This window comes from Mus musculus, chromosome 8, assembly GCF_000001635.26.
Source record: "Mus musculus strain C57BL/6J chromosome 8, GRCm38.p6 C57BL/6J".
NCBI classification, from domain to species: Eukaryota; Metazoa; Chordata; class Mammalia; order Rodentia; family Muridae; genus Mus; species Mus musculus.
Window position 1 is genome coordinate 70,315,775 of NC_000074.6, and position 20,878 is coordinate 70,336,652.

The following is a 20,878-nucleotide window of genomic DNA, read 5'->3' on the forward strand; positions in this document are numbered from 1 at the left end:
TGCCTGGCTGCGGCGCGTGACGCGAGGGCGCGCGGCGACTCGGACCGGTGCAGGCAACAGCGGAGACAGCGGAGAATTGGATAGCATGGCTGCTGCCGCGGCGACCCCCAGGCTCGAGGCGCCAGAGCCCATGCCGAGTTATGCGCAGATGTTGCAACGAAGCTGGGCCTCGGCGCTGGCGGCGGCTCAGGGCTGCGGGGACTGCGGCTGGGGACTGGCGCGCCGCGGCCTGGCGGAGCACGCGCACCTGGCTGCACCCGAGCTGCTGCTGGCCGTGCTCTGCGCTCTGGGGTGGACAGCGTTGCGCTGGGCAGCCACCACACACATCTTTCGGGTCAGTGAGACCTAGGAGGGTGGGGGACTGAGAACTGCAAAAGGAGAATGAGTGGGGCCTCACCTCACGTATTCCTATGTCCATGGTGGCCGCTGGAAAGTGGGGGGCTCGGGTTTGGAGATGCCCAGGATGTTGGGGCCTCAGGCTATCGCGAGACCCTTTGCGCGGGTTGGATGCCGGGGGGGGGGCTGAATTGAGGTGACGCTGTGATGGATTTGGTGTCCAATATAGTGTGGGGTGTTCTGGGTCCAGGGAAACCAGATCCACACCCTGTCCTGGGTCATTTCGATAGAATCTAGGGCGATCAGCTCGGTACAGCCTCTAGGCTGTTGCAGACCGGAGGACCGACCTGGGGCCCTTCCTGGGGATCGACTTGGGGATCCTGGACGGGAGGCCTCGAGATATACAGAGGTCACCTGTGCCCTGCGTCACGGGGAGCTGCTGAGCCTACACCCAGTCTGTGCAGTCGAGGCTCCGCCCCTGTCTGGGGTCCACATCACCCCTGAGCCAGTGATTGCACAGGCCTGCATGTCATGGGCCAAGCAAGCAGAGGGGCTCAACCTTGGAAATGACCCTGTCTATGTCAAGGCTGGATTCTGCCGCCCCCATGGGGTGATGGTCAAAATGTTCTCTTTCTGGCAACTAAGAAGGCCACCAACCAGGTCTGAAGGATGACCCTGTAGTGATTGCACTGATGACATTAGTACCTGAGCCTGTTCTTCATCCCCCTCCTGGGGTTAGGGGGTCTCTGTGGCATTTAGGCCAGTACCATGGTGGATACTCCCCCAGGGGACTAGCTGGGGACATCCCACCCCCCTGTAACTGAAAGTGGCAGGGGGGTGCGGGGACAGAGAGCATTGTGCCAACAAAGGGGCCTTTCTCTGCTGGCGGGAAGAGGCTGTTCCTTGTTAGGTCAAGACAGGGTGTTGTCCAGCTCCAGGGCCCACCCTGCCTGGTATCACCCACTGGAGGGAGCAACTTCAGCCCCCAGCTGCTGTGGGGAGGTCCAGGCTAGAGTGAGAAGGGCCAAGGCACCGTGCAGTCATGGTCCCCATCTGCCTTGGCCCTGACACTCTCTCGGTGTCCATCTAGGAAGCTGGAGGCCTTGACGAGGCCTGATGCCACCTCAGTTCCACCCTCACCCTTCCTAAGAACTGGGTGGAGGGGCGTCCCACTCTCCAAGCTCAACTTGGCAGCAGCCTGGTTGCTAAGGGTTACAGGAGCTGGGCTCTGGCTGTCTCCATGACAACCGCTGAGTGCTCAGTGCTCCTCTGGCCCCCTCAGCCTTGAGAGGAAGGGGGCTGGGTTTGGCGTTCAGCTCCGGAGCTCCACCCCCAGGGTGCTGGAGCCTTCCCTGACACTAGTCCGCCTATTCCAACAGTCTTTTGTAGTTTTTGAGACAGTCTCACACTCTGAAGCCCAGGTTGGTGAAACTCATGGCAATCCTCCTGCCTCAACTTCCCAAGTATTGGGATGATAGACATGTACCTTCTAATTCAGGGCACACTATCCAGTGGCGTCTTTGTGTCCCCAGAGTCAGGTTGTCTCACCATCACATGATTCCCTTTCACTTTTTCCCCCCCTTCTCCCTCTACACCACCCCGTTTCTCTTAGCAGACTCTGGCCGGCTTCCCCTCCCAGGCATCCTCCTAGACTCAATTTCCCTTCCTGTCTTCCTCTCAGGGCAGGGGAGCACTGGTGTTTTCAAGTTTTCTGTTCCCCAAAGTATTTCCCATCAACAGTCAAGTCATCCCCCCTTTTTCTCTCCCTGACACACCCCCATTCCCTTCCAGAACCTGAGCCCCCCAGATTCCCTGGGCTCCATTGCCTAAAGCCTGAGTGTGTCACCCCACCCTGCCCTCTCCCCTTCCCTCTCCTTTCTCCAGGCCACACAGGACAGCTGGGTGCTAAGTTTAGCCCTTCATGGGCTAACACATGGGCTCTGGTTACCCCAGATGATATGGGCACAGAGGCCCAGCCTTCTCAATGCCACCGAGCCTGCTGAGTCCCTGGGTCTCACTTTGTCCCCTGGAGGAGCCTCGAGCTCCCCAGTGATAACCATTACCTACCATGTTCCCACAGCCCCTGGCCAAGCGGTGTCGTCTGCAGCCTAGAGATGCTGCCAGGTTACCTGAGAGCGCCTGGAAGCTTCTGTTCTACTTGGCCTGTTGGAGCTACTGCGCTTACCTGCTCCTGGGCACCAGTTATCCTTTCTTCCATGACCCGCCCTCTGTCTTCTATGGTAAGAACCCCGTGGGACCAGTGCAAAGGATTCTATGGAGGCTGTCGAGCCCAGCCTGACAAGTGGAAAGTGAGAAATGACTCTTGAGAAGTTGTTTTCTGATCTGCACATGTGCACCGTGTCATGCACATACGTGTGCACCATGTCATGCACATTCGTGTGCACCATGTCATGCACATACATGTGCACATACGTATGTACATACATTCTCCACCCCCTCAGGCGTGGGCCTAATGAGATATCTCAATGGAAGTCTTGATATCAGGAGATCTCCAAGACAAGGATGGCTATGGACCCCTGGAAGTGGAGTGGTCAGAAGAGGGTTCCTAGCAGAGGTAGTGCTGCAAGGGCATGTGCAAAGGCCCTGGGGTGTCATAGGATGGTTCCAATGAAGACCCAAATTTTGGCTGGAGTTTGAGCTTCAGAGATGGATAAGTATGAAGGTTTGTAGATATTAAAATGTGAAAAGTGGGAAGGGCTCCTTGCTAGGGACCATGATATAGGAATTATCAGTGATCTAGGAGGGGCAGAGATATGCTTTCTAAAGGGACAGGGATAAGCTGAGAGGACTCTGGTGGCACACAGCTAGGACCTATGGTGACTCTCCACATGGAAAGCACCATGTAATTTTTTCTTACATAGTCCAGAACAGCCCAAAATTGGGGATGCACCTGCCTCCACCACCTAACTGCTAGGACCCCAGGTGTGTGTCACCACTCAGAACAAACCATTTTGAGTTTCAAGAGGAGTGGTGTTAGCTGTTCCCTTTTTATCTCCCCCTGAGACAGGGCTTCTCTGTGTAGCCCTGGCTGTCCTGAAACTCACTCTCTAGACCAGGCTGGCCTTGAACTCAGAAATCTGCCTGCCTCTGCCTCTCAAATGTTGGGATTAAAGGTTGTGCACTGTCATGGGTGGCTGACAGACCCAGCGTTGGTCCGTGCTTGGGACAGGCTAGCGTACATTTACTGAATACTCACAGGTGGATATTTTTCTAGAGATAGAACCAAAGAGACTCCTGCATATTGGGCAGTGTGTCTCAGGTGACCATGTCCTCACGCATCACTGAGGGACTCTCAGCTATCCCTTTATTCTTTACTCCTGAGCCACACCCACAGCCACTTACTGGGCAATTCGAGGCAGGGGTTCCACCCCTGAGCCACTGCCCCTGGCCTAAGCATGGTGTCCCAGGTCAGCCTGTGCTAGACACAGGCAGGAGGAGGCTCCCAAACCCTCCAGGGGACGTCTAGTCTGCTCATAGCAAGAAGAAGCAAGAGAAAACAGGGGACAGGTTCAGGGAGGTGTGTGTGGATATGTTCACAGGGACAGGGACCCTACTGAAGGTGACTCTGGCTGAAGTGTGCCAAAATGGGGTAGTGCAGGTAGGGCTAGGGGCTTGCTAGAGGACGAGGAGAAGTGTGTGTATGTGTGTGGGGAAGCGGGTTGTGGGATGTGTGTGTGTGAATGGGTGTGGGGGGGTGAGTGGGGGTGTGAGAGTGGTTGTGGGGGTGTGGGGGATGTGAGTGGATGTGGGGGTTCTTCTCCTTTTAGAAAGCATAGCTGTTTGTATCCATGTGGAGGGGACACCTGTGTGCCCCCACTTGCACATGTGCATGAAGGGTCGTGAACAACCTTTGGGAGTTGGTCTCTTCTCATCATGTGGAGCCCTGGTCATCTGGTTTGGTAGCAAGTGCCTTTACCCACCAATCCTTCCCGAGGATCTTTTTGGAATTTTGTACAGGATCAACCTAGGATGCTCTCAAAACTTTCCTGTCTTTCTGCCTCAGGCCCAGTGCTGGCTGGAGGTCAGAGGGCAACTCTGAGTTACTTCTCTCTTCCACCTTACTGTGGGCTCTGTGGGCAGAGCTCTGCTCTCCAGTCCTTCAGTGACTCTATTCCTTGGCTGCCTGAATTGGGGACAAGGGTGTCACAAAGGCCCAGACAGATTCAAAAGGACCTTGGGAACAGAACATGGTGACAGGGGAGAGGAGGAGGCACAAGTGGGGAGAGGTGGGTAGTACAGTGCTCACCAGGGAAGGGACAGTTGCCTGAGTGGGGACGGGCGAGCCCAGAGACATGGGAAGGCTGGAGCAGAGGTCTCTGTAGGAGACCCACCCAGCACAAGTGAGACCACTGGACTAGGCACTGGAACAGGACGTCTCTGTCTGCAGAGTGGGCCTGGAGAACTTTAGCCAGGCATGATGTCCATACTTGTCATTTCAGCACTCAGGAGACTGAGACAGGAGCATTGCTATGAGTTCTTAGGCCAGCCTGAGCTAACTAACAGACTCTCAAACAACAACAACAGCAGCAGCAACAACATCAACAACAATGACAGAATACCCTACAAAATGGAGCTGGAAGGGTTGGAGAGATGGCTCAGCAGTTAAGAGCACTGACTGCTCTTCCAAAGGTCCTGAGTTCAAATCCCAGCAAACACATGGTGGCTCACAACCATCTGTAATGGGATCCGATGCCCTCTTCTGGTGTGTCTGAAGACATGACAGTGTACTTACATATAACAATAAATAAGTCTTGGGGCTGGAGTGAGCAGAGGTCCTGAGTTTAATTCCCAGCAACCACCTGATGGCTTACAACCTGTACAGTGACAGTGTATTCATATAAGTAAAATAAATAAATAAATAAATAAATAAATAAATAAATAAATAAATAAATAAATAAGTCTTGGCTAGAGCTGAGGTGGTAGAGGGCTTGCCTAGAAGCCCTTGGTTCCGTCCATTTCAGTCAGGCATGCTGCCTCCACACACAGCATCCCAGCACTCAGGAAGTGGAGACAGGAGGATTATGAGTTCAAGGTCATCCTTAGCTACATAGAGATTTTAGTGAGCCTGGCCTACCTGAGATCCTGACTCAAACCCAGGCAAAGGTGGGTGAGGTGGTTGCCCTGGTTCAGGTGCCAAGCCTGACGCCCCGAGTGAGAAGAGAATCCTGACTCCCGATGTGTCCTCTAAGCTCCCCACAGGGTCCTATGACAGGCAGGTGCCCACACATGTTCACAGTGAATAATCTTATAGATAGAAGAGAGACCTACAGCCACCCCATGTTCAGCAGGCACATGCCGATTGAGGCTGTGTGGGGAAGTCTCGGGGGACACAGAGACCCTGCAAATGACTGCTCGCTCATGACTCTTCCTAGACTGGAGGTCAGGCATGGCAGTGCCCTGGGACATCGCGGTGGCCTATTTGCTGCAGGGGAGTTTCTACTGCCACTCCATCTATGCCACCGTGTACATGGACAGCTGGCGTAAGGACTCGGTGGTCATGCTGGTGCATCACGTGGTCACCCTGCTCCTCATTGCCTCTTCCTACGCCTTCCGGTGAGTTCATCGGGAGAGTGGGCAGGTGACACGTGCGAAAGTCGAGGTGAGAGCAAGGAAGGACCCTGGCTCAGGGGTGTGTAAGGCCTGGAGACAGGCTCAGAGACCCGTCCCCACTCTGCTCCCTCGGGACTAAGCCTGGTGACACCCTTTCCAAAAATTCCTTTCATGTTTATTTATTTGGGGGTGATGTGGGGGTCAGCTTGTGTGGAGGTCAGAGGACAACTTTAAGGATTTCTGCCACGTGCATCTCCTGGGAATTGAACAGAATAGAGACTGAGCGGCTGGCCAGCCAAGATAGGTGAGGCTGTGTGTTCAAGGACAACAAGAGCTACAACAGGGAGACCTGACTCGAAATAAAAAAAGGGGAACCAAGAATTCTCACAGCTAAGAGCCCTGGCTGTTCTCGAAAGGACATAAGTTTTGGGTCCATGCCCACATGGTGGCTCACCTGTGACTCTGTCCATCACGGACACTGGCAGGCACACCCCACACAGACATAGATTTCACAGTAGTAAGAAAGGCTGGCGCCAGGGCTCGGGGTGCACAGCGTGGGAACTGTTCTTTTGGGGATTGCTTTTTGTGTGTATAGGAGTTTTGACTGCGTAGAGTGAGATCCCCTGGAACTGGAGCTATAGGTGGGTTCTGGGAACCAAACTGAGCCATCTTTCCAGCCTAAGTTCCTAGCACGGTGTTCCAGGAATCTGACACCCTCTCCTGGGCACTGCAGGCCCTGCACACAGATACACAGTCACATACACACAATCAAACAATAATAAAACCCACCATGTGGCCCTGGGCAGATGGCCCCGGCTCCACAGTCCTGATGTGATGTCTCTGCAGGTACCACAACGTAGGCCTCCTCGTGTTCTTCCTGCATGACGTCAGCGATGTGCAGCTGGAGTTCACAAAACTCAACATCTACTTTAAGGCTAGGGGTGGTGCCTACCATCGCTTGCATGGGCTGGTGGCCAACCTGGGCTGCCTCAGCTTCTGTTTCTGCTGGTGAGAGGGGGTGGACCTGACAGGAGAGGGTTGTGGCTCAGTGGGGTGGGTAGGGCCAGGAGGGGTGTGTCTTGTTGGACAGTGGGCAAAGCAAGGGCTTATTAGGGGTAAAGGCATGCATGGTTGGGTAGGAGACAGGGCTGATTGGGAGGATGAGGAGGGCCAAGCAGAGGAAGGCTATGGCCTAATCCAGAAAGGCCTGTCCTAGGCAAGGAAGGGGCAGGGTCTGGCGAGTGGGTGAGTCTGCCAAGCCAAGGTGCTGAGAAAGACAGAAGTGGGTCAGGGACCTTGGGAGTGAGTGACAAGTGGCTGGTGAGGATGGTAGGGAGGAGCTGGCAGAGTCGGGGAGGGGAGTTGAAAGAGGGAGCATGCCCTTCCTCACCCCAGTCTCCCCCACGACCCCTCCCCGCAGGTTCTGGTTCCGCCTCTACTGGTTCCCGCTCAAGGTTCTGTACGCCACTTGCCACTGCAGCCTGCAGTCTGTGCCTGACATTCCGTACTACTTCTTCTTCAACATTCTGCTGTTGCTCCTGATGGTCATGAACATCTATTGGTTCCTGGTGAGTCGGCCCCTCTGGGTCATCTCCAGGCCTGGGAGGGGCCTGTGTATAGGTGGTGCAAAGGGCCTGTGGCAGCCACAGGGTTTCATTGGTGCCCTTTTCCTCCCACAGTACATTGTGGCTTTCGCAGCCAAGGTGCTGACTGGTCAGATGCGTGAACTGGAAGACTTGAGGGAGTACGACACTCTGGAAGCTCAGACAGCCAAGCCCTGCAAAGCCGAGTGAGTGAGTGAGTGAGTGAGGCCGGGCCTCGGTCCCTAGCGCCCCCTTCAGGTGTGGGCTCCTGAGAATGCTGGGGCCCCTCAGGGAAAGAGCCTGAAGCAGGGGCTTGGCTGTGTAGCCAGAAGTGGAACATCTGGGAATGAGCGAGAGAGAGGCCTGTCAGGGCTGGGAGCTGCTTGCTAGCCCAGGAGGAATGTTCAAGAGACTCCAGCTCTCTGAGGACAGCAAGGGCTCAGCAGAACGGCAAAGTACTGTCCACCTGGCTCTGCTGGCTTGGAGTCTGGGGTTGGCTCAAGAGGGGACCTCACCAACCCTAGTCTGGACAAACAGGGTTTAGGACACACAGCCCCCTGAGCCAGTATGTGTAGCATTGAGCAGGAGCAAGGGCAGGAGGCTGAGGGAAGTTCCAGAAAATGCAAGCCAGCCAGGCCCTGGGATGCATTAGTGCAGACACCAGGGGGCAGAAGGTGAAGAAGCAGAGAGATGTGGTTTAATAATTTTTGTTTTGAAAGGAATATAGGAGGAGGATTTTTAAAAATTATTTATTATCGTAGGGTTGGGGTATGTGTCATAATGTGTGTGTGGAGGTCAGAGGACACCCTTTGCGTGTCTCTTTCCACTGTGGGTCCCAGGGACCGAGCCCAGGTCATCAGGCGCCTTTTCCTGCTAAGCAGTCTTGTTGGTCCTATGTTCTTTTGCTTTGCTTTTATTTTTTAAATTGTTTTTATTTTATGTGTGTGGCTGTTTTGCCTGCATGTATATGTGTGCATTATGTATGAGCAGTGCCCAAGAAGGCCAGAGACGGCATTAGGATCCCCTGAAACTAGCTAGAGACAGATGTAAGCCTCCATGTGGTTGCTGGGAATTGAACCCAAGTACTCTGAAGGAGCAGCAGTAATGGGACCGCCTTTAATCCCAGCACTCAGGAGGCAGAGGCAGGTGGCTCTCTATGACTTTGAGGCCAGCCTGGTCTACAGAGTGAGTTCCAGGACAGCCAGAGCTACACAGTAAAACCCTGTCTCAAAAAGGAGAGGAAGAGGAGGAGGAGGAAGAAGAGAAGGGTTAGGGTTAGGAGCAGTCAATGCTCTTAACCACTGAGCCACCCTTCTTCAGTGGCTCTCAACCTTCCCAGTGCTGTGGCCCTTTAATACAGTTCCTCATGTTGTGGTGACCCCCAACTATAAAGTTATTTTCATCTCTACTTCATAACTGTAATTTTGATACTGTTATGAATTGTAAATATCTAATATATGACCTCTGCGGGGGTTGGGACCCACAGGTTGAGAACCACTGCTCTAGACCTCAGCCTTAAGTTCTTTTTAAAAATTATTTGTACATTTATTTTGTGCGTATGGATGTTTCTCTGCATGTGTGTCAGTGCACCTGACTCCCACAGAGGTTCCAAGAGAGCCTCTGATCCCCTGGAACTGGAATTGCAGACCGTTGTGAGCCACAGAGCAGATGCTGGGATTTGATCCTGGGTCCTCTGGAAGAGCAGTTGCTGCTCTTAATCAGTGCATAGCTCTAAATTCTGGAGACGGGAATGGAGTTAGGCTGGATGGCATCCACTACTAGTCCTAGCACTCAGGAGGCTGAGGCAGAAGGATCTCCTTCAGTTCCACAACAGCGTCAACCACAGAGAGACTGCTTTTCAAGAAAGGAGCCACACACGTACACTGTGGGGCTGTAGAGGAGGTGTGTTGAGGCCGGAGCTAGCACCAGGGCAGAGTGAGTGTCCTAGCTTACTTCCTATTCCTGTGACAAAACACTGACCAAATGCAGCTGGGCAGGAGGGAGGAGTTGGCTTCTACATTCCAGTCACGACTGAACACGGAGAGAAGTCAGGACAGGAAACCAAAGCAGAGATCTTGGCTGGACCCCCACTGCCCACTCACTCTTCCTTCCTTCCTCCCTTCCTTCCTTCCTTGCTTCCTTGCTTTTCCCTGTGTCCTTCCTTCCCTCCCTCCCTCCCTCCCTCTTCTTTCTTTCTTCCTTTCTTTCTCCCTTTGGTTTTTCAAGACAGGGTTTTATGTGTAGCTCTGGCTGTCCTGGAATTTGCTCTGTAGATCAGCCTGGCCTCCAACTCACAGAGATCCATCTGTCTCTGCCTCCTTAGTGCTGGGATTAAAGGTGTGTGCCACACCTTCGGGCATCCTGCTTTCTTATAGCACACAGGGCCACCTCTCCAAGGGTGGAGCCACCCACAGTGCACTGAGGTTTCTCACATTGATCAATCAATGAAATGCTCCACAGACTCGACTAGAGGTTAATCTGATGGAGGCCTATTCCCAGTTGAGGTTCCTTCTTCCCAATGACCTCAGTTCGTGTTAACTAGACAAAACACTAACCAAGAGCAATGGACCATTTGCCAGCCAGACACACAAGCACATCAGTATTAAACCATAACCTCTCCTTACTTTTTCTCTCCAGTATCTCATGTATTAACAAATGTTAAAGTTAGGATTACAATATAAACACAGTCCAACTTTTGTTTTTTGGGTTTTTTGTTTTTGTTTTTGTTTTGTTTGTTTGTTTTTGAGACAGGGTTTCTCTGTAGCCCTGGCTGTCCTGAAACTCACGTTGTAGACCAGGCTGACCTCAAACTCAGAAATCTGCCTGCCTCTATCTCCCGAGTGCTGGGATTAAAGGTGTGTGCCACCACGCCTGGCCCAACTTTTTTTAAAAAAAGATTTATTTTATTTATTATATGTGAGTACACTATAGCTGTCTTCAAACACCAGAAGAGGGAATCAGGTCTTGTTACAGATGGTTGTGAGCCACCATGTGGTTGCTGGGATTTGAACTCAGTACCTCCAGAAGAACAGTCAGCAGTCTTAACTGCTGAGCCATTGCTTCAGCCCACAGTCTAACTTTTACAAGTCCCAAGTGTTTAAATTTTATTTATTTATTTATTTTGTTTGTTTTGTTTTGTTTTGTTTTCAAGACAGGGTTTCTCTGTATAGCCCTGGCTGTCCTGGAACTCACTTTGTAGACCAGGCTGGCCTCAAACTCAGAAATCTGCCTGCCTCTGCTTCCCAAGTGCTGGGATTAAAAGTGTGCGCCACCACAGCCCAGCATGTTTAGAATTTTTATCACTTGCTAGACATGGTGGCACATGCCTTTAATCCCAGCCAGAAGGCAGTGTCAGGTGGATCTCTGTGACTTCCTGACCAAGCTGGTCCACACACTGAGTCCCTCGAAAAGCAAACAAGCCAGACGGTGGTGGTACATGCCTTTAATTCCAGCAGTTAGGAGGTAGAGGCAGGCAGATCTCTGTGAGTTCGAGGCCAGCATGGTATACATGAGTTCCAGACCAGCCAGGGCTACACAGAAAAACCCTGTCTAAAAAAAATTAATTAATAAATAAATAAAAACAAAAACACTCCATCATTTAAAAGTTCAACCACTCTTTTTAAAAAAGATTTATTTATTTTATGTATGTGAGTACACTGTAGCTGTACAGATAGATTGTTGTGAGCCTTAATGTGGTTGTTGAAAATTGAATTTTTTCAGACCTCTGCTCACTCTGGTCAGCCCTGCTCGCTCTGGCCCAGAGATTTTATTTATAAGTACACTGTACCTGTCTTCAGATGTACCAGAAGAGGGCATCAGATCTCATTATGGGTGGTTGCTGGGATTTGAACTCAGGACTTTCAGAAGAGCAGTCAGTGTTCTTACCCACTGAGCCATCTCGCCAGCCCAAGTTCAACCACTCTTAAATTTATTTGAAGTCTCTTAATTGTGGACTCCTATAAATTCCAAAATAAGACATTTCTTACTTCAAATTGGAAGAACCAGGACACACACAATAAGAGTAGAGCAAAACCAAACTCCAGTGGTGTAAATGAAATCTGAACCTCATTGTGGCAAATCTGGGTGTCACTCAAGATCTTCTGGACTCCAAAGGACTTGGGCAGCTGTAGGTTGTGGGCTTTGCCATCCACAGCACACAGCTCCTGTTGGCTCCTCCTCGCCCTGCCATGACGAGGAATCTCCAACATGCTGCCATCTGGACCCCCACCAATGGCCGGCCTCTCAGGCTTCAAAAACCAATAGCACACGGGAGACTCTTACGTCTTTACCAGGAAGGTGACCTCTTCTGGACCACAGCTGAATTAGGTTACCTACGTTCTAATAAGGCAAAACCCATTAGGCCACTGAGGGCAAGAGAGCATCCTGACATACTTCCTATGTGTGATCAACACATCTTGTGCAGCTGAGGCAACCAACCTTGTTTACTGAAGGGAACACACACGGCTTATCTTACGTGAGCAACAGTCTCCAGTGTTCCCGGAAACCATCTGCCCTTGGCAAGTGGGGCTTACAGATTAGAAGCATTTCTGTTTTGTAGATCTCTTAAGCACAGCAATTTAAACTTAAAACATAACTTTAGCCCTCACAAAACCTGTGCTGATAAAAGTTGCTGCTATCCTTTGTGTTTGTCCTTGTGGCGTGATGGCAGCCAGCCCCATGGAAGCCACAGCAAAAGCTGGTGGTTTATGTCCTGAGGAGCTGCAAGCGTTTAACAGAAAGAACAAACTTCCAGTCGGGGGAGGCCTAAGCACAAGCGCTGGCTTCCAGGACATACTTTCTCTAGAAAAACTGCAGCTTTGAATTCTCTGAAGAGCAAGTGTTCAAGCACACAGGACGGGTGTGCAATGCTGCTCATAGGACGGCAAGTTCAGCCAGAAAGTGAGGTCTGAGTGAGCCTGCTACACCGCCAGTCTGCCTTGCTCTGATGTAGGCAAAACCCTCAAAATCAAAGAGCCGCTGAAAGGGCTCACTTGGGAAAGCATTAGACCAAAGCATGAGTGAGCTTGTGTTTATGGCTCAGACTGCTGTTTGTCTAGATGGGGTTCAGGGTGAGGAAGGGGCTCATTTGGGGTGTGTTGACTTGAAGTGGTATCTTTTTGTTTTGTTTTTTGAGACAGGGTTTCTCTGTGTATCCCTGGCTGTCCTGGAACTCACTCTGTAGACCAGACTGGCCTCAAACTCAGATTCGTCTGTCTCTGCCTCCCAATTGTCAGCTACTACTGCCCAGCCCTTGAAGTGGAATGTTTAATGTGAGCCATGAGGTCTGTAGAGAGATGGTGAGGACATATTGAGGAAGCTTCTAGAACATTCATTCTAGAGGTTTCCACAAGGCTTGAGAACGGGTTTGGAAGACATGTGACCTAACCTGAGGCAGAAAGGCCCACTTGCTCCAGAACTCATATATAAAGTAATGCTTGGCAATACATCACCTCATGCGCTGAAGGCCTGACCTCTGACCTCCATCCCTGGAGCCACCTGCTCTGTCTCATTTAAGGAAGTCTGTGGCATCCCTCCAAGAGCACAAACTGCACAGAGATGAGGGTCACCGGGGACTCCTGCCAACTATAGCTCCCTGAGTCCCTCAGAAGCTGACTACTGCAGGCTGGCAGGGATAGAGGCAGAAACTGCTAGGCTTTTCCCTTCTTAAGGGAACCTCAGTCTGGCCAATAACTCCTGCAAGAATTGCTTAGCCATCAGGCTGCCATTCTCTGAGTGACAGGGAGAATGAAACTTCCTGTATTAGTTGGAAACTCTAGCGTCTGGCATGGTAGTGCATGCCTTTAGTACCAGCACAGCTGAATCAGGGGCAGAGGCAGGTGGATCTCTGTGAGTCCGAGATCAACCTGCTCTACAAAAGAAGCTCCAGGTTAGCCAGGTCCACAATGAGGGATCCCATCTCAAAAAGAGAAAGCCTAAAATTTCCCATAACTGGGGCTAGGGGTGCAGCTCCACCATAGAGTGCAGCTGAGGTCGGCCTTCCACCCCAGCACTGGGGGAACCTTTCAAACTTTGCCAGAGATTCCAAGTGTTCAGAAGGGGAGTTTGTGGGTAGGGGAGGCACACAGGGACATGGCAGGGATGGTGTGGGTGGGAACCAGGGAGCGAGCGCTGTTTGGCAGGGACCCTAGTCAGTTCTGTCTGGAATGGAAGCGGGTCCTTGTGGAGGTGGAAGTAGGGGAGGAGTCGATATTGAACAGGGAGAGGGGAGCATGGGGTCCCCAGACTAATCTGTTTCTATTTCTGGCCCCCAAGGAAGCCACTGAGGAATGGCCTGGTGAAGGACAAGCTCTTCTGAGTCTCTTGTCCTCAACTTCAGCCATCCAGGACTCTATCCCATCCTACCTGGGATACTGACTCCGCCCCTGGAGACTCGACCCAGTCCCTGGAGGTCTGCTCCCACCCCTGGAGGCCCGGTCCCGCCTTTGGCGGCATGGCCTCGCCCCTAGGACAATAGCCCCGCCCTAAGATTCAGGATGCTACCCTTCTCCAGGGACTCTGGCTGCCAGCAGCTCCGCCTTTCAGATCAATTCTCGACCACCCACCTTGGGACTGCCGCCCAGTCCTGCCCTCTGGATCAGTGGGGTCCAGACACGCCCCCTCCAGGACCTCAAAGCACCCCCGACCTAAGGTCACCAGCCCACTGGCCCCAGACGCAGTGGGCTCCGCTGACTCTCTTGGACACCTCCTGGGAGGAAAATGCTCCCTGTCTGCCATCGTTTTTGCGACCACCTCCTCCTCCTGCTCTTGCTGCCCTCGACGACCCTGGCCCCCGCGCCAGCATCCATGGGCCCCGCTGCCGCCCTGCTCCAGGTTCTTGGGCTTCCCGAAGCGCCCCGGAGCGTCCCCACACACCGACCTGTGCCTCCTGTCATGTGGCGCCTATTCCGTCGCCGCGACCCCCAGGAGGCCAGAGTGGGACGCCCTCTGCGGCCATGCCACGTGGAGGAACTAGGGGTCGCCGGAAACATTGTGCGCCACATCCCCGACAGCGGTGAGTAGGGGGTTGTGGTTGGACAAGGGTCCATGAGACTGAGGGTCCCCCACACCACCTGTCCAGCCTGGTAACTAGCTGGGGCCCTGTTTTCATAGTCCTCTAAAAGCAAGGACACGTGCTAGTGGCTTCCCAGTGCCCAATCTCAGCCCTGCCCCCATCCCGCCACTTCATATCCTTTGATGCCTTCCTTCAGGTCACTTTTCTGGGCCTCCAGGTCCTGGCTGGCACGTCTCCTTTCTGCTCATGTCTGCAACTGTAGGCACGGCGCCCTACAGTGTCCCTTTTTTGCAGCGGGTGCCCTGCCCCCACCCCATCCATCAGTGGGGCTCCCGTCTCTCAACACTTCCCTTCCTCCTTGTCTCAGCCCAGCCGGTTTGCTGGGACATCGCGCCATGTCCGCTCTCTCCTTGCATCTCCAGGTCTGTCCTCCAGGCCCGCACAACCCGCCAGGACCTCGGGGCTGTGCCCCGAGTGGACAGTCGTCTTTGACCTGTCGAATGTGGAGCCCACAGAGCGCCCAACACGCGCGCGCTTAGAGTTGCGGCTGGAGGCTGAGAGTGAAGATACAGGGGGGTGGGAGCTAAGCGTGGCACTGTGGGCCGACGCAGAGCATCCAGGGCCTGAGCTGCTGCGCGTGCCGGCGCCACCAGGGGTGCTCCTGCGCGCAGACCTACTGGGGACTGCAGTAGCCGCCAACGCATCAGTGCCCTGTACTGTGCGCCTGGCGCTGTCACTGCACCCTGGGGCCACTGCAGCCTGTGGGCGCCTGGCTGAGGCCTCCCTGCTGCTGGTGACGCTGGACCCACGCCTGTGTCCCTTGCCGCGATTGCGGCGCCACACGGAGCCCAGGGTAGAAGTTGGTCCAGTGGGCACTTGTCGTACCCGACGGTTGCATGTGAGCTTCCGTGAGGTGGGCTGGCACCGTTGGGTGATCGCGCCGCGTGGCTTCCTAGCCAACTTCTGCCAGGGCACGTGCGCACTACCCGAAACGCTGAGGGGACCCGGCGGGCCGCCTGCACTCAACCACGCTGTGCTGCGCGCGCTCATGCACGCAGCTGCTCCCACCCCGGGTGCAGGCTCGCCCTGCTGCGTGCCAGAGCGTCTATCACCCATCTCCGTGCTCTTCTTCGACAATAGTGACAACGTGGTCCTGCGACACTACGAAGACATGGTGGTGGATGAGTGTGGCTGCCGTTGACCACCCGGGACACCCTTTCAGGGACCGCCCCACGCAAAAGCAGGGACTGTTTGTTCATGTTTTATTGGTGACAAAAAGCTTAAAACAAATTTGACTAAAAATTAAGTTCCATTGCGTTGGCGCAGGTGTGCCTGGGTAGGGGTTGGGTGGCTGCCGCGGGAGGTGGGGGTCCGGGGCAGGGCGCCCAGCAATGAGGCCTCCACCCTCGATGGGGAAGAACCCGCAGGCCGTGCTCACGAGTTCGCCTGTGGCCTCTGAAGCTCAAACTCAAAAACAAATCCTCCGGCTGCGGTGCAGGCGGTGATCCCAGGCTGCGGGGCTCAGGCTTCTCAGCGCTGCCTTTCCCGGAAGCTTCTCGCATCTCTCAGGTTTAACAGTCAGGTCTCTAGAGACAAACCGATCCAAGTACTTCCCATACTCCTTTGAAAGAATCTTTGAAGGGGGTAGGGGGGAGGAAAGGAAAACCAAAAAGAAAAAAAAAAAAAACCAAACAAACAAACAAAAAAAAAAAACCAAAAAAAAGAAAAAAAAAAGAAAAACCAGAAAAACCCCAAACACCGTATTTTCTTTAAATGAAACCCCTTAGCGCTGGGACCGCGCACTGATGCTCCTGGCCGCCCGCTTGGGCACAGAAACGCGAAGTTCGTCCTGCTAAAACGTAGCCCCTCAATCACGAGAAACAAAGAAAAAGAACAGCGGGGCCGGTCCTGGCGAGGCCTCTCCCTCTGGCGGGCACGGCGCTGGGCCGGCCTCGCAGCGGTGCGGGCCTCTCTCCTCTCGCCGCCCACAGGGGGCGCCCGCTCCTCGGCGCTCCGCTCTGTCGTCCTCCCTGGCCGCTCTCTGCTCGCTCTCGCTCCTCTTTCCTCTCCTCTCCTCGGCTGCTCACACAGTGGTGCTTCAGTTTTAGCAGTGGAAAACAGGTATCCATTTATTTTTATTTTTTATTACCCAGAATAAGATGCTGATAGACTAAGCCACATAGCTTAGCTCTTCCTCCGCTACCTGTGATCAGGGACAGGGTTAGAGGTGTCAGGGCCAGTAGAGGCAGGACCTGCCAACACACCATATCTACTTGCCCAGTCTGTCTGGGAAGACCCTGTTTGCACACGTGTGCAGAGAGCTGAACCCACCAGGGCACTTGCCTTCTAGTACTGGGACAGCCCGGTGACCCCGCCGTGCTGGTATGCCCGCTCTCCCTGGTATGTGGAGTCTTGTGAGAGTGCCACGTCAATCTGTGATTTAAACTCATCACCGAGGTAGCTGTCCTGAAAGGCAAAGGTAGTGTGAACATGGCCAGGAAAGCTAGTAGCCCACAGCCACCCAGTCCGCAGACCCGAGGATGGGAAGAAACCCCATACTGCAGCCAGAGTGGCAGGGTGACAGGTTCAGATCCATAGCAGTAGAGTTCATTCACCCTTCAGAAAGGCAGCATCATGGTCTCATGTGTCCCCTCACCCCTCCACCCCCTTTTCTCTGCTGTAGGATGCAGGCCCACCTGGGACAGTTCTGGCTGGGAGAGGCCAGGCTGGCTCATCTGAGAGGGCTGGCTCATGGACACGTAACCCTGTGTGAGGGCACCCTGTGAAAAGGGCTGGGAGGCCACGTCCTGGCTGGCCTGGCTGTTGGGAAGGGTGGTCTGGCTGGGCCCAGGAAGCCCAAAGCGGTTCTTCTGGCGGCCCCCACGGCCAGTCTTGGTTTTTGGGGTGCCCCGACCTGAAAGACAGCAGTGAAATATGGCAAGGTCTACCTAAAGCTAGGAGGAGAGCCTGGGCAGTAGAGATAAAACCGCTTACCAGCTGCCGGCCCGTTGGCCTGTCCGAAGTAGCCAGGTGGCGGCATGGGAGGCATGACCAAGTTGAAGGGAATAGGGATGTTCATGGCAGCCACGTGGCTGGGGCCTGCGCTGATCATACTAATCTGGTCATGGGTCTGGAAGTACATGTTCGAGGGCCGGCCTGCAAAACATTTGAGTCAGATGCAGGGCTCCAGTGGACACTGGCTGCCATGAACTAGCTGCTGGGCCAGCCAGACAAGTAGGGAGGTCGAGTGTGTCTTGACATGCAGAGTGCTGGTAGAGGGTAAGAAATGACAGAAGGGTTGGTGAGATCTGGCCACGATGGAACTTTCTAGACAAACTTGGAAGCTTCCAGAAAGCAGAGGCCAGCCTAGCTGAGGTAGACACAGGTTTGTTGCAGGATACAAGGGCAGCAGCACTCAGGCAGACAGGTGGCCTTAGCAGTTCTAAAGGGATCATGGCCCAAACCACTAGCTGAGGCCAGAACAGCTCTTGGGGACCTGGTTGGAGAAGCTACAGAAGCTACTGGACAAGTTCCAGACGGAGGCCACCCATGGGGCAACAGGTTCGGAGTGGGACGTGGGAAGATAAACACATGGGTTCTGGCCAGGAAGACTCACCCTGGCTGCTGCGGTCATAGACAGACCCGGGGATGATGGCCTCACGGGCATCGTACATGGCAGTAGTCATGAAGCGGGCACCCTGCAGGGTGGCATAAGAGTGAGGAATGTGTCAGTCAACAGCAGCAGAGGCTAAGAGCTCCCAGCTTTCCCAGGTCCCAGGCCAGCCCCTAGGCCCACCGGGTTGACAGTGTTGACAAGTTTGCGAGGCTTGCTGAACTGCATGAGGCTCTCACGTAGGTTGTTGAGCGGCCCTTCCACTAGCGCCTTCTGTTCCTTGTAGTAGCTCAGCAGGTGATTCCACAGGGGCTGCTTCGACAGGGCCTTTGGGTTACCCACAATGATCACGCCATATCTGCAGGGCAATCAAAATGCTGAGCCCATGGCCACACCTACTGAACTCCACTGTCTAGGGTTAGCACCTTGAATGTGAAGAGCAGGATGCTAAGACATGAGGTAGCACTTAAGCAGCAGTGAGAGCTCTGGGTGTGATTCGCAGCTCTCTAAATGCCTCTCTTGATCATGAGCTCAATCTGTGTCCTATAGGATCTTGTAGTTGAGTTCTTGAAGCAGTAAGGCAGCAGGTAGGCCATAGTGCCCAGTTCTCAAGATGGGGTGCCAGCATGCACATGTACTCCCAGGACAGATATGAGTAAAATGAATCACAGGGGGGGGGCTTCTTGTTTTGGCTGGAGGGTGGATGGTAGTGATGGGCAGCGGCCTACCTTGCTCTGGTGAGAGCCACATTCAGACGCCGGGGGTCGTTTAGGAACCCAATGCCCTGATGTTCATTGGCGCGCACGCAGGACAGAATGATGAAGTCCTTCTCCCGGCCCTGGAAGGCGTCCACACTGGCAATTTCCACTTCCTGAATGAGACAAGTGTCCTGTCAGCCATATCCCGGCCCCTCGTTCTCCTGTCTCTTCCTTTAGCTGCATCATTATAGCCAGATGCTACAAGAGTCCCCAATAATAGAGATACCACAGGCCCAATGAAGCAAAGGCTGAGTAGGCTCCATGGTATAACCAACCACAGCTCTGCATCTGTCACAAGTACCATGCCCCTCAGGTGGGCCCAGCTGTCCTGCCCCTTCCTGTCTAGCCGTGGGCTGCTCTTTCTTTGAGACAAAGCCTTACTGAACAGCCCTGGCTGCCTTGAAGCTCTCAATCAAGGCTGACCACCTCAAATTCATGAAGACCCACCTGGTCATGTCACTGAAGTGCTGACACAGCACCACACTCTTTCTACTTTTGCCTCCAGCCAGGTCGGTAGCCCAAGGCTGACCTGTGTGTCATGACGTGTGCTCATGCGCTCTCTCCTAACTGCTGGGTATGGGGTACCTGGTAGAGCTTTGTGTGCAGGGAGCCGCTGAACTGCATGTACTGCACCAAGTAAGAGCGCTGGCCCTCGTAGGGGGTGATGATGCCGATCTGGTCAGGCTTTGCACCTGCCTTCAACAGCTTCGTAGTTATCTTCTCCACATTGGCTGCCTCCGTCCTGAGAACATCTGGCTGTCAGTGAAAAGGCTCCTCACAGGTTCCCCAGCCTGGCAGACCTCCAGTAACCAAAGGGGTTACAGGAGGCCACATGATAGTTGCCCGCCCCTGTCATTTTGAGGCCCCAGGAGAAACAAGAGCCTGTTTGCATCTTCCCTCACATGCTGTAACAAGCAGAGCAACCCAAGGAGTAAGATGCTGTGGGTCTCGGGTTGGAGCCGAGGGTGAGTGAGAATGGCTCCATACCAGAGACGCAGCTGCATACCTGTTGAGGTAGGATGTGCCAGAGCTGGCAATCTCCTCCTGGCCCTGCGTCACGTAGAAGAACATAGGCTTGTCAGGTTGTGGCCACTGGAAGTCAAAGCCTTTTTTGACACGATCCGCTGATAAGGAAAGACAGAAGGTGTCACCCACTGAGAAGCTCAGGGGCTCAATCAAGTACAACCACACTGTGGGCAGCCAAGGGCCTGGGTCAACACTATTCAAGACATGGCTGCCTACTGAGTACACGAGGACACTTCCTGTGCTGAGTGGTGACCAAGTGCAGCAGAGCCCAGGAAACACCCAAGAGCCTCCCACACTCGGACAATCACATAGGGAAGAGAAGATCATGGCAGGACCTAGCCAGCAGAGAGGTGGTATCCCCAAATATGGCTGCCTGGATCCACATGGGAGGCCACATAGACACAGCAGCTCTGAGCAGGCTCCTTCCCCGTCACAGCTCATCAAAGGCAGACATTCAAATCCATGCCTAAGCCACTGTGCTGAAGCCGTGTTTGTGTGTTTGAGAGAGGGTTTCACTATGGCCCTGACCTCCCAGAGAGCCTGCCTGTCTGCTTCACAAGTCCTGGGATTAAAGCTGAGAGCCATGCCTAGATGTTTTAACAGTTTGGTGAAAAACACATTTATGTTGCAAAGCAAGTCAGATAGCAACCTTTCATTCCACTTCACTCAGGCTTCGTGGAGGACAGTAAGGCCCAGTTGGTTTCTGTACCAACCTCCCATGAAAGCAAATAGCTTTCAAGGGTGTGTGACAGTATACTTATGGCTCACTTGACACCACAGTGTCACTCTGTCTACTGCTCCAGATCCTCTAGGTTGTACCAACAGATACAGTGCAAAGACCCTGAAGAGGTCACTGCCATAAATACTCTTAGGACAGGGCCAGAACTACATTCAAAGGTGACCCTAGTGTCCTTAAATTCCCTGTTCACAGAGCCTCAAATTGCTGCAGGTAAGAGGTGTCATCAGCTGCTGACCTCAG

The 20,878-nt window shown here is 53.6% G+C and overlaps 3 protein-coding genes across 7 annotated transcripts in view; 2 read left to right on the forward strand and 1 right to left on the reverse strand.

Annotated features, from left to right (window-relative positions):
- Nucleotides 1-15,814, forward strand: Cers1 (ceramide synthase 1). The gene is made up of 8 exons (NM_138647.3): nucleotides 1-334; nucleotides 2,417-2,576; nucleotides 5,730-5,910; nucleotides 6,754-6,915; nucleotides 7,328-7,475; nucleotides 7,587-7,696; nucleotides 13,764-14,502; nucleotides 14,925-15,814. Exons 1-7 carry the CDS (start codon nucleotides 86-88, stop codon nucleotides 13,804-13,806), a joined length of 1,053 nt encoding a protein of 350 aa, NP_619588.1. The 5' UTR covers nucleotides 1-85; the 3' UTR covers nucleotides 13,807-14,502; nucleotides 14,925-15,814.
- Nucleotides 1-15,818, forward strand: Gdf1 (growth differentiation factor 1). Of its 2 annotated transcripts, NM_001163282.2 has the most exons (8): nucleotides 1-334; nucleotides 2,417-2,576; nucleotides 5,730-5,910; nucleotides 6,754-6,915; nucleotides 7,328-7,475; nucleotides 7,587-7,696; nucleotides 13,764-14,502; nucleotides 14,925-15,818. In NM_001163282.2, the coding sequence occupies exons 7-8, from the start codon at nucleotides 14,208-14,210 to the stop codon at nucleotides 15,701-15,703; spliced, it is 1,074 nt and encodes a 357-aa protein (NP_001156754.1). In that variant the 5' UTR covers nucleotides 1-334; nucleotides 2,417-2,576; nucleotides 5,730-5,910; nucleotides 6,754-6,915; nucleotides 7,328-7,475; nucleotides 7,587-7,696; nucleotides 13,764-14,207; the 3' UTR covers nucleotides 15,704-15,818. The 2 variants fall into 2 exon arrangements, with proteins under 2 accessions (NP_001156754.1, NP_032133.2); NM_008107.4 differs by lacking the exons at nucleotides 1-334; nucleotides 2,417-2,576; nucleotides 5,730-5,910; ... (1 more) ...; nucleotides 7,328-7,475; nucleotides 7,587-7,696 and having other exon boundaries at nucleotides 13,991-14,502; nucleotides 14,925-15,814.
- Nucleotides 15,719-20,878, reverse strand: part of Upf1 (UPF1 regulator of nonsense transcripts homolog (yeast)) — a 21,931-nt gene continuing 16,771 nt past the window's right edge. For 2 of the 4 annotated variants that reach the window (NM_030680.3, NM_001122829.2), the window contains exons 16-24: nucleotides 19,880-19,997; nucleotides 19,459-19,615; nucleotides 18,844-18,986; nucleotides 18,299-18,473; nucleotides 18,119-18,200; nucleotides 17,497-17,658; nucleotides 17,199-17,416; nucleotides 16,846-16,968; nucleotides 15,719-16,705 (exon numbers count right to left, since the gene is read on the reverse strand). In NM_030680.3, coding sequence (NP_109605.2) covers nucleotides 16,849-16,968; nucleotides 17,199-17,416; nucleotides 17,497-17,658; nucleotides 18,119-18,200; nucleotides 18,299-18,473; nucleotides 18,844-18,986; nucleotides 19,459-19,615; nucleotides 19,880-19,997 — 1,175 coding nt within the window. In that variant the 3' untranslated portion in view covers nucleotides 15,719-16,705; nucleotides 16,846-16,848. Of the gene's footprint in view, nucleotides 16,706-16,833; nucleotides 16,969-17,198; nucleotides 17,417-17,496; nucleotides 17,659-18,118; nucleotides 18,201-18,298; nucleotides 18,474-18,843; nucleotides 18,987-19,458; nucleotides 19,616-19,879; nucleotides 19,998-20,878 lie in introns of all 4 variants that reach the window. The other 2 variants (XM_006509605.4, XM_006509604.4) reach the window with 2 other exon arrangements.

Coding starts and splice junctions, on each gene's coding strand:
- Cers1 (NM_138647.3), top strand. CDS start 86: ATGGCTGCTGCCGCGGCGACCCCCAGGCTCGAGGCGCCAGAGCCCATG. Junction 335..2,416: donor CCACCACACACATCTTTCGG/GTCAGTGAGACC, acceptor ATGTTCCCACAG/CCCCTGGCCAAGCGGTGTCG. Junction 2,577..5,729: donor CCCGCCCTCTGTCTTCTATG/GTAAGAACCCCG, acceptor GACTCTTCCTAG/ACTGGAGGTCAGGCATGGCA.
- Gdf1 (NM_001163282.2), top strand. CDS start 14,208: ATGCTCCCTGTCTGCCATCGTTTTTGCGACCACCTCCTCCTCCTGCTC. Junction 14,503..14,924: donor GCGCCACATCCCCGACAGCG/GTGAGTAGGGGG, acceptor TTGCATCTCCAG/GTCTGTCCTCCAGGCCCGCA.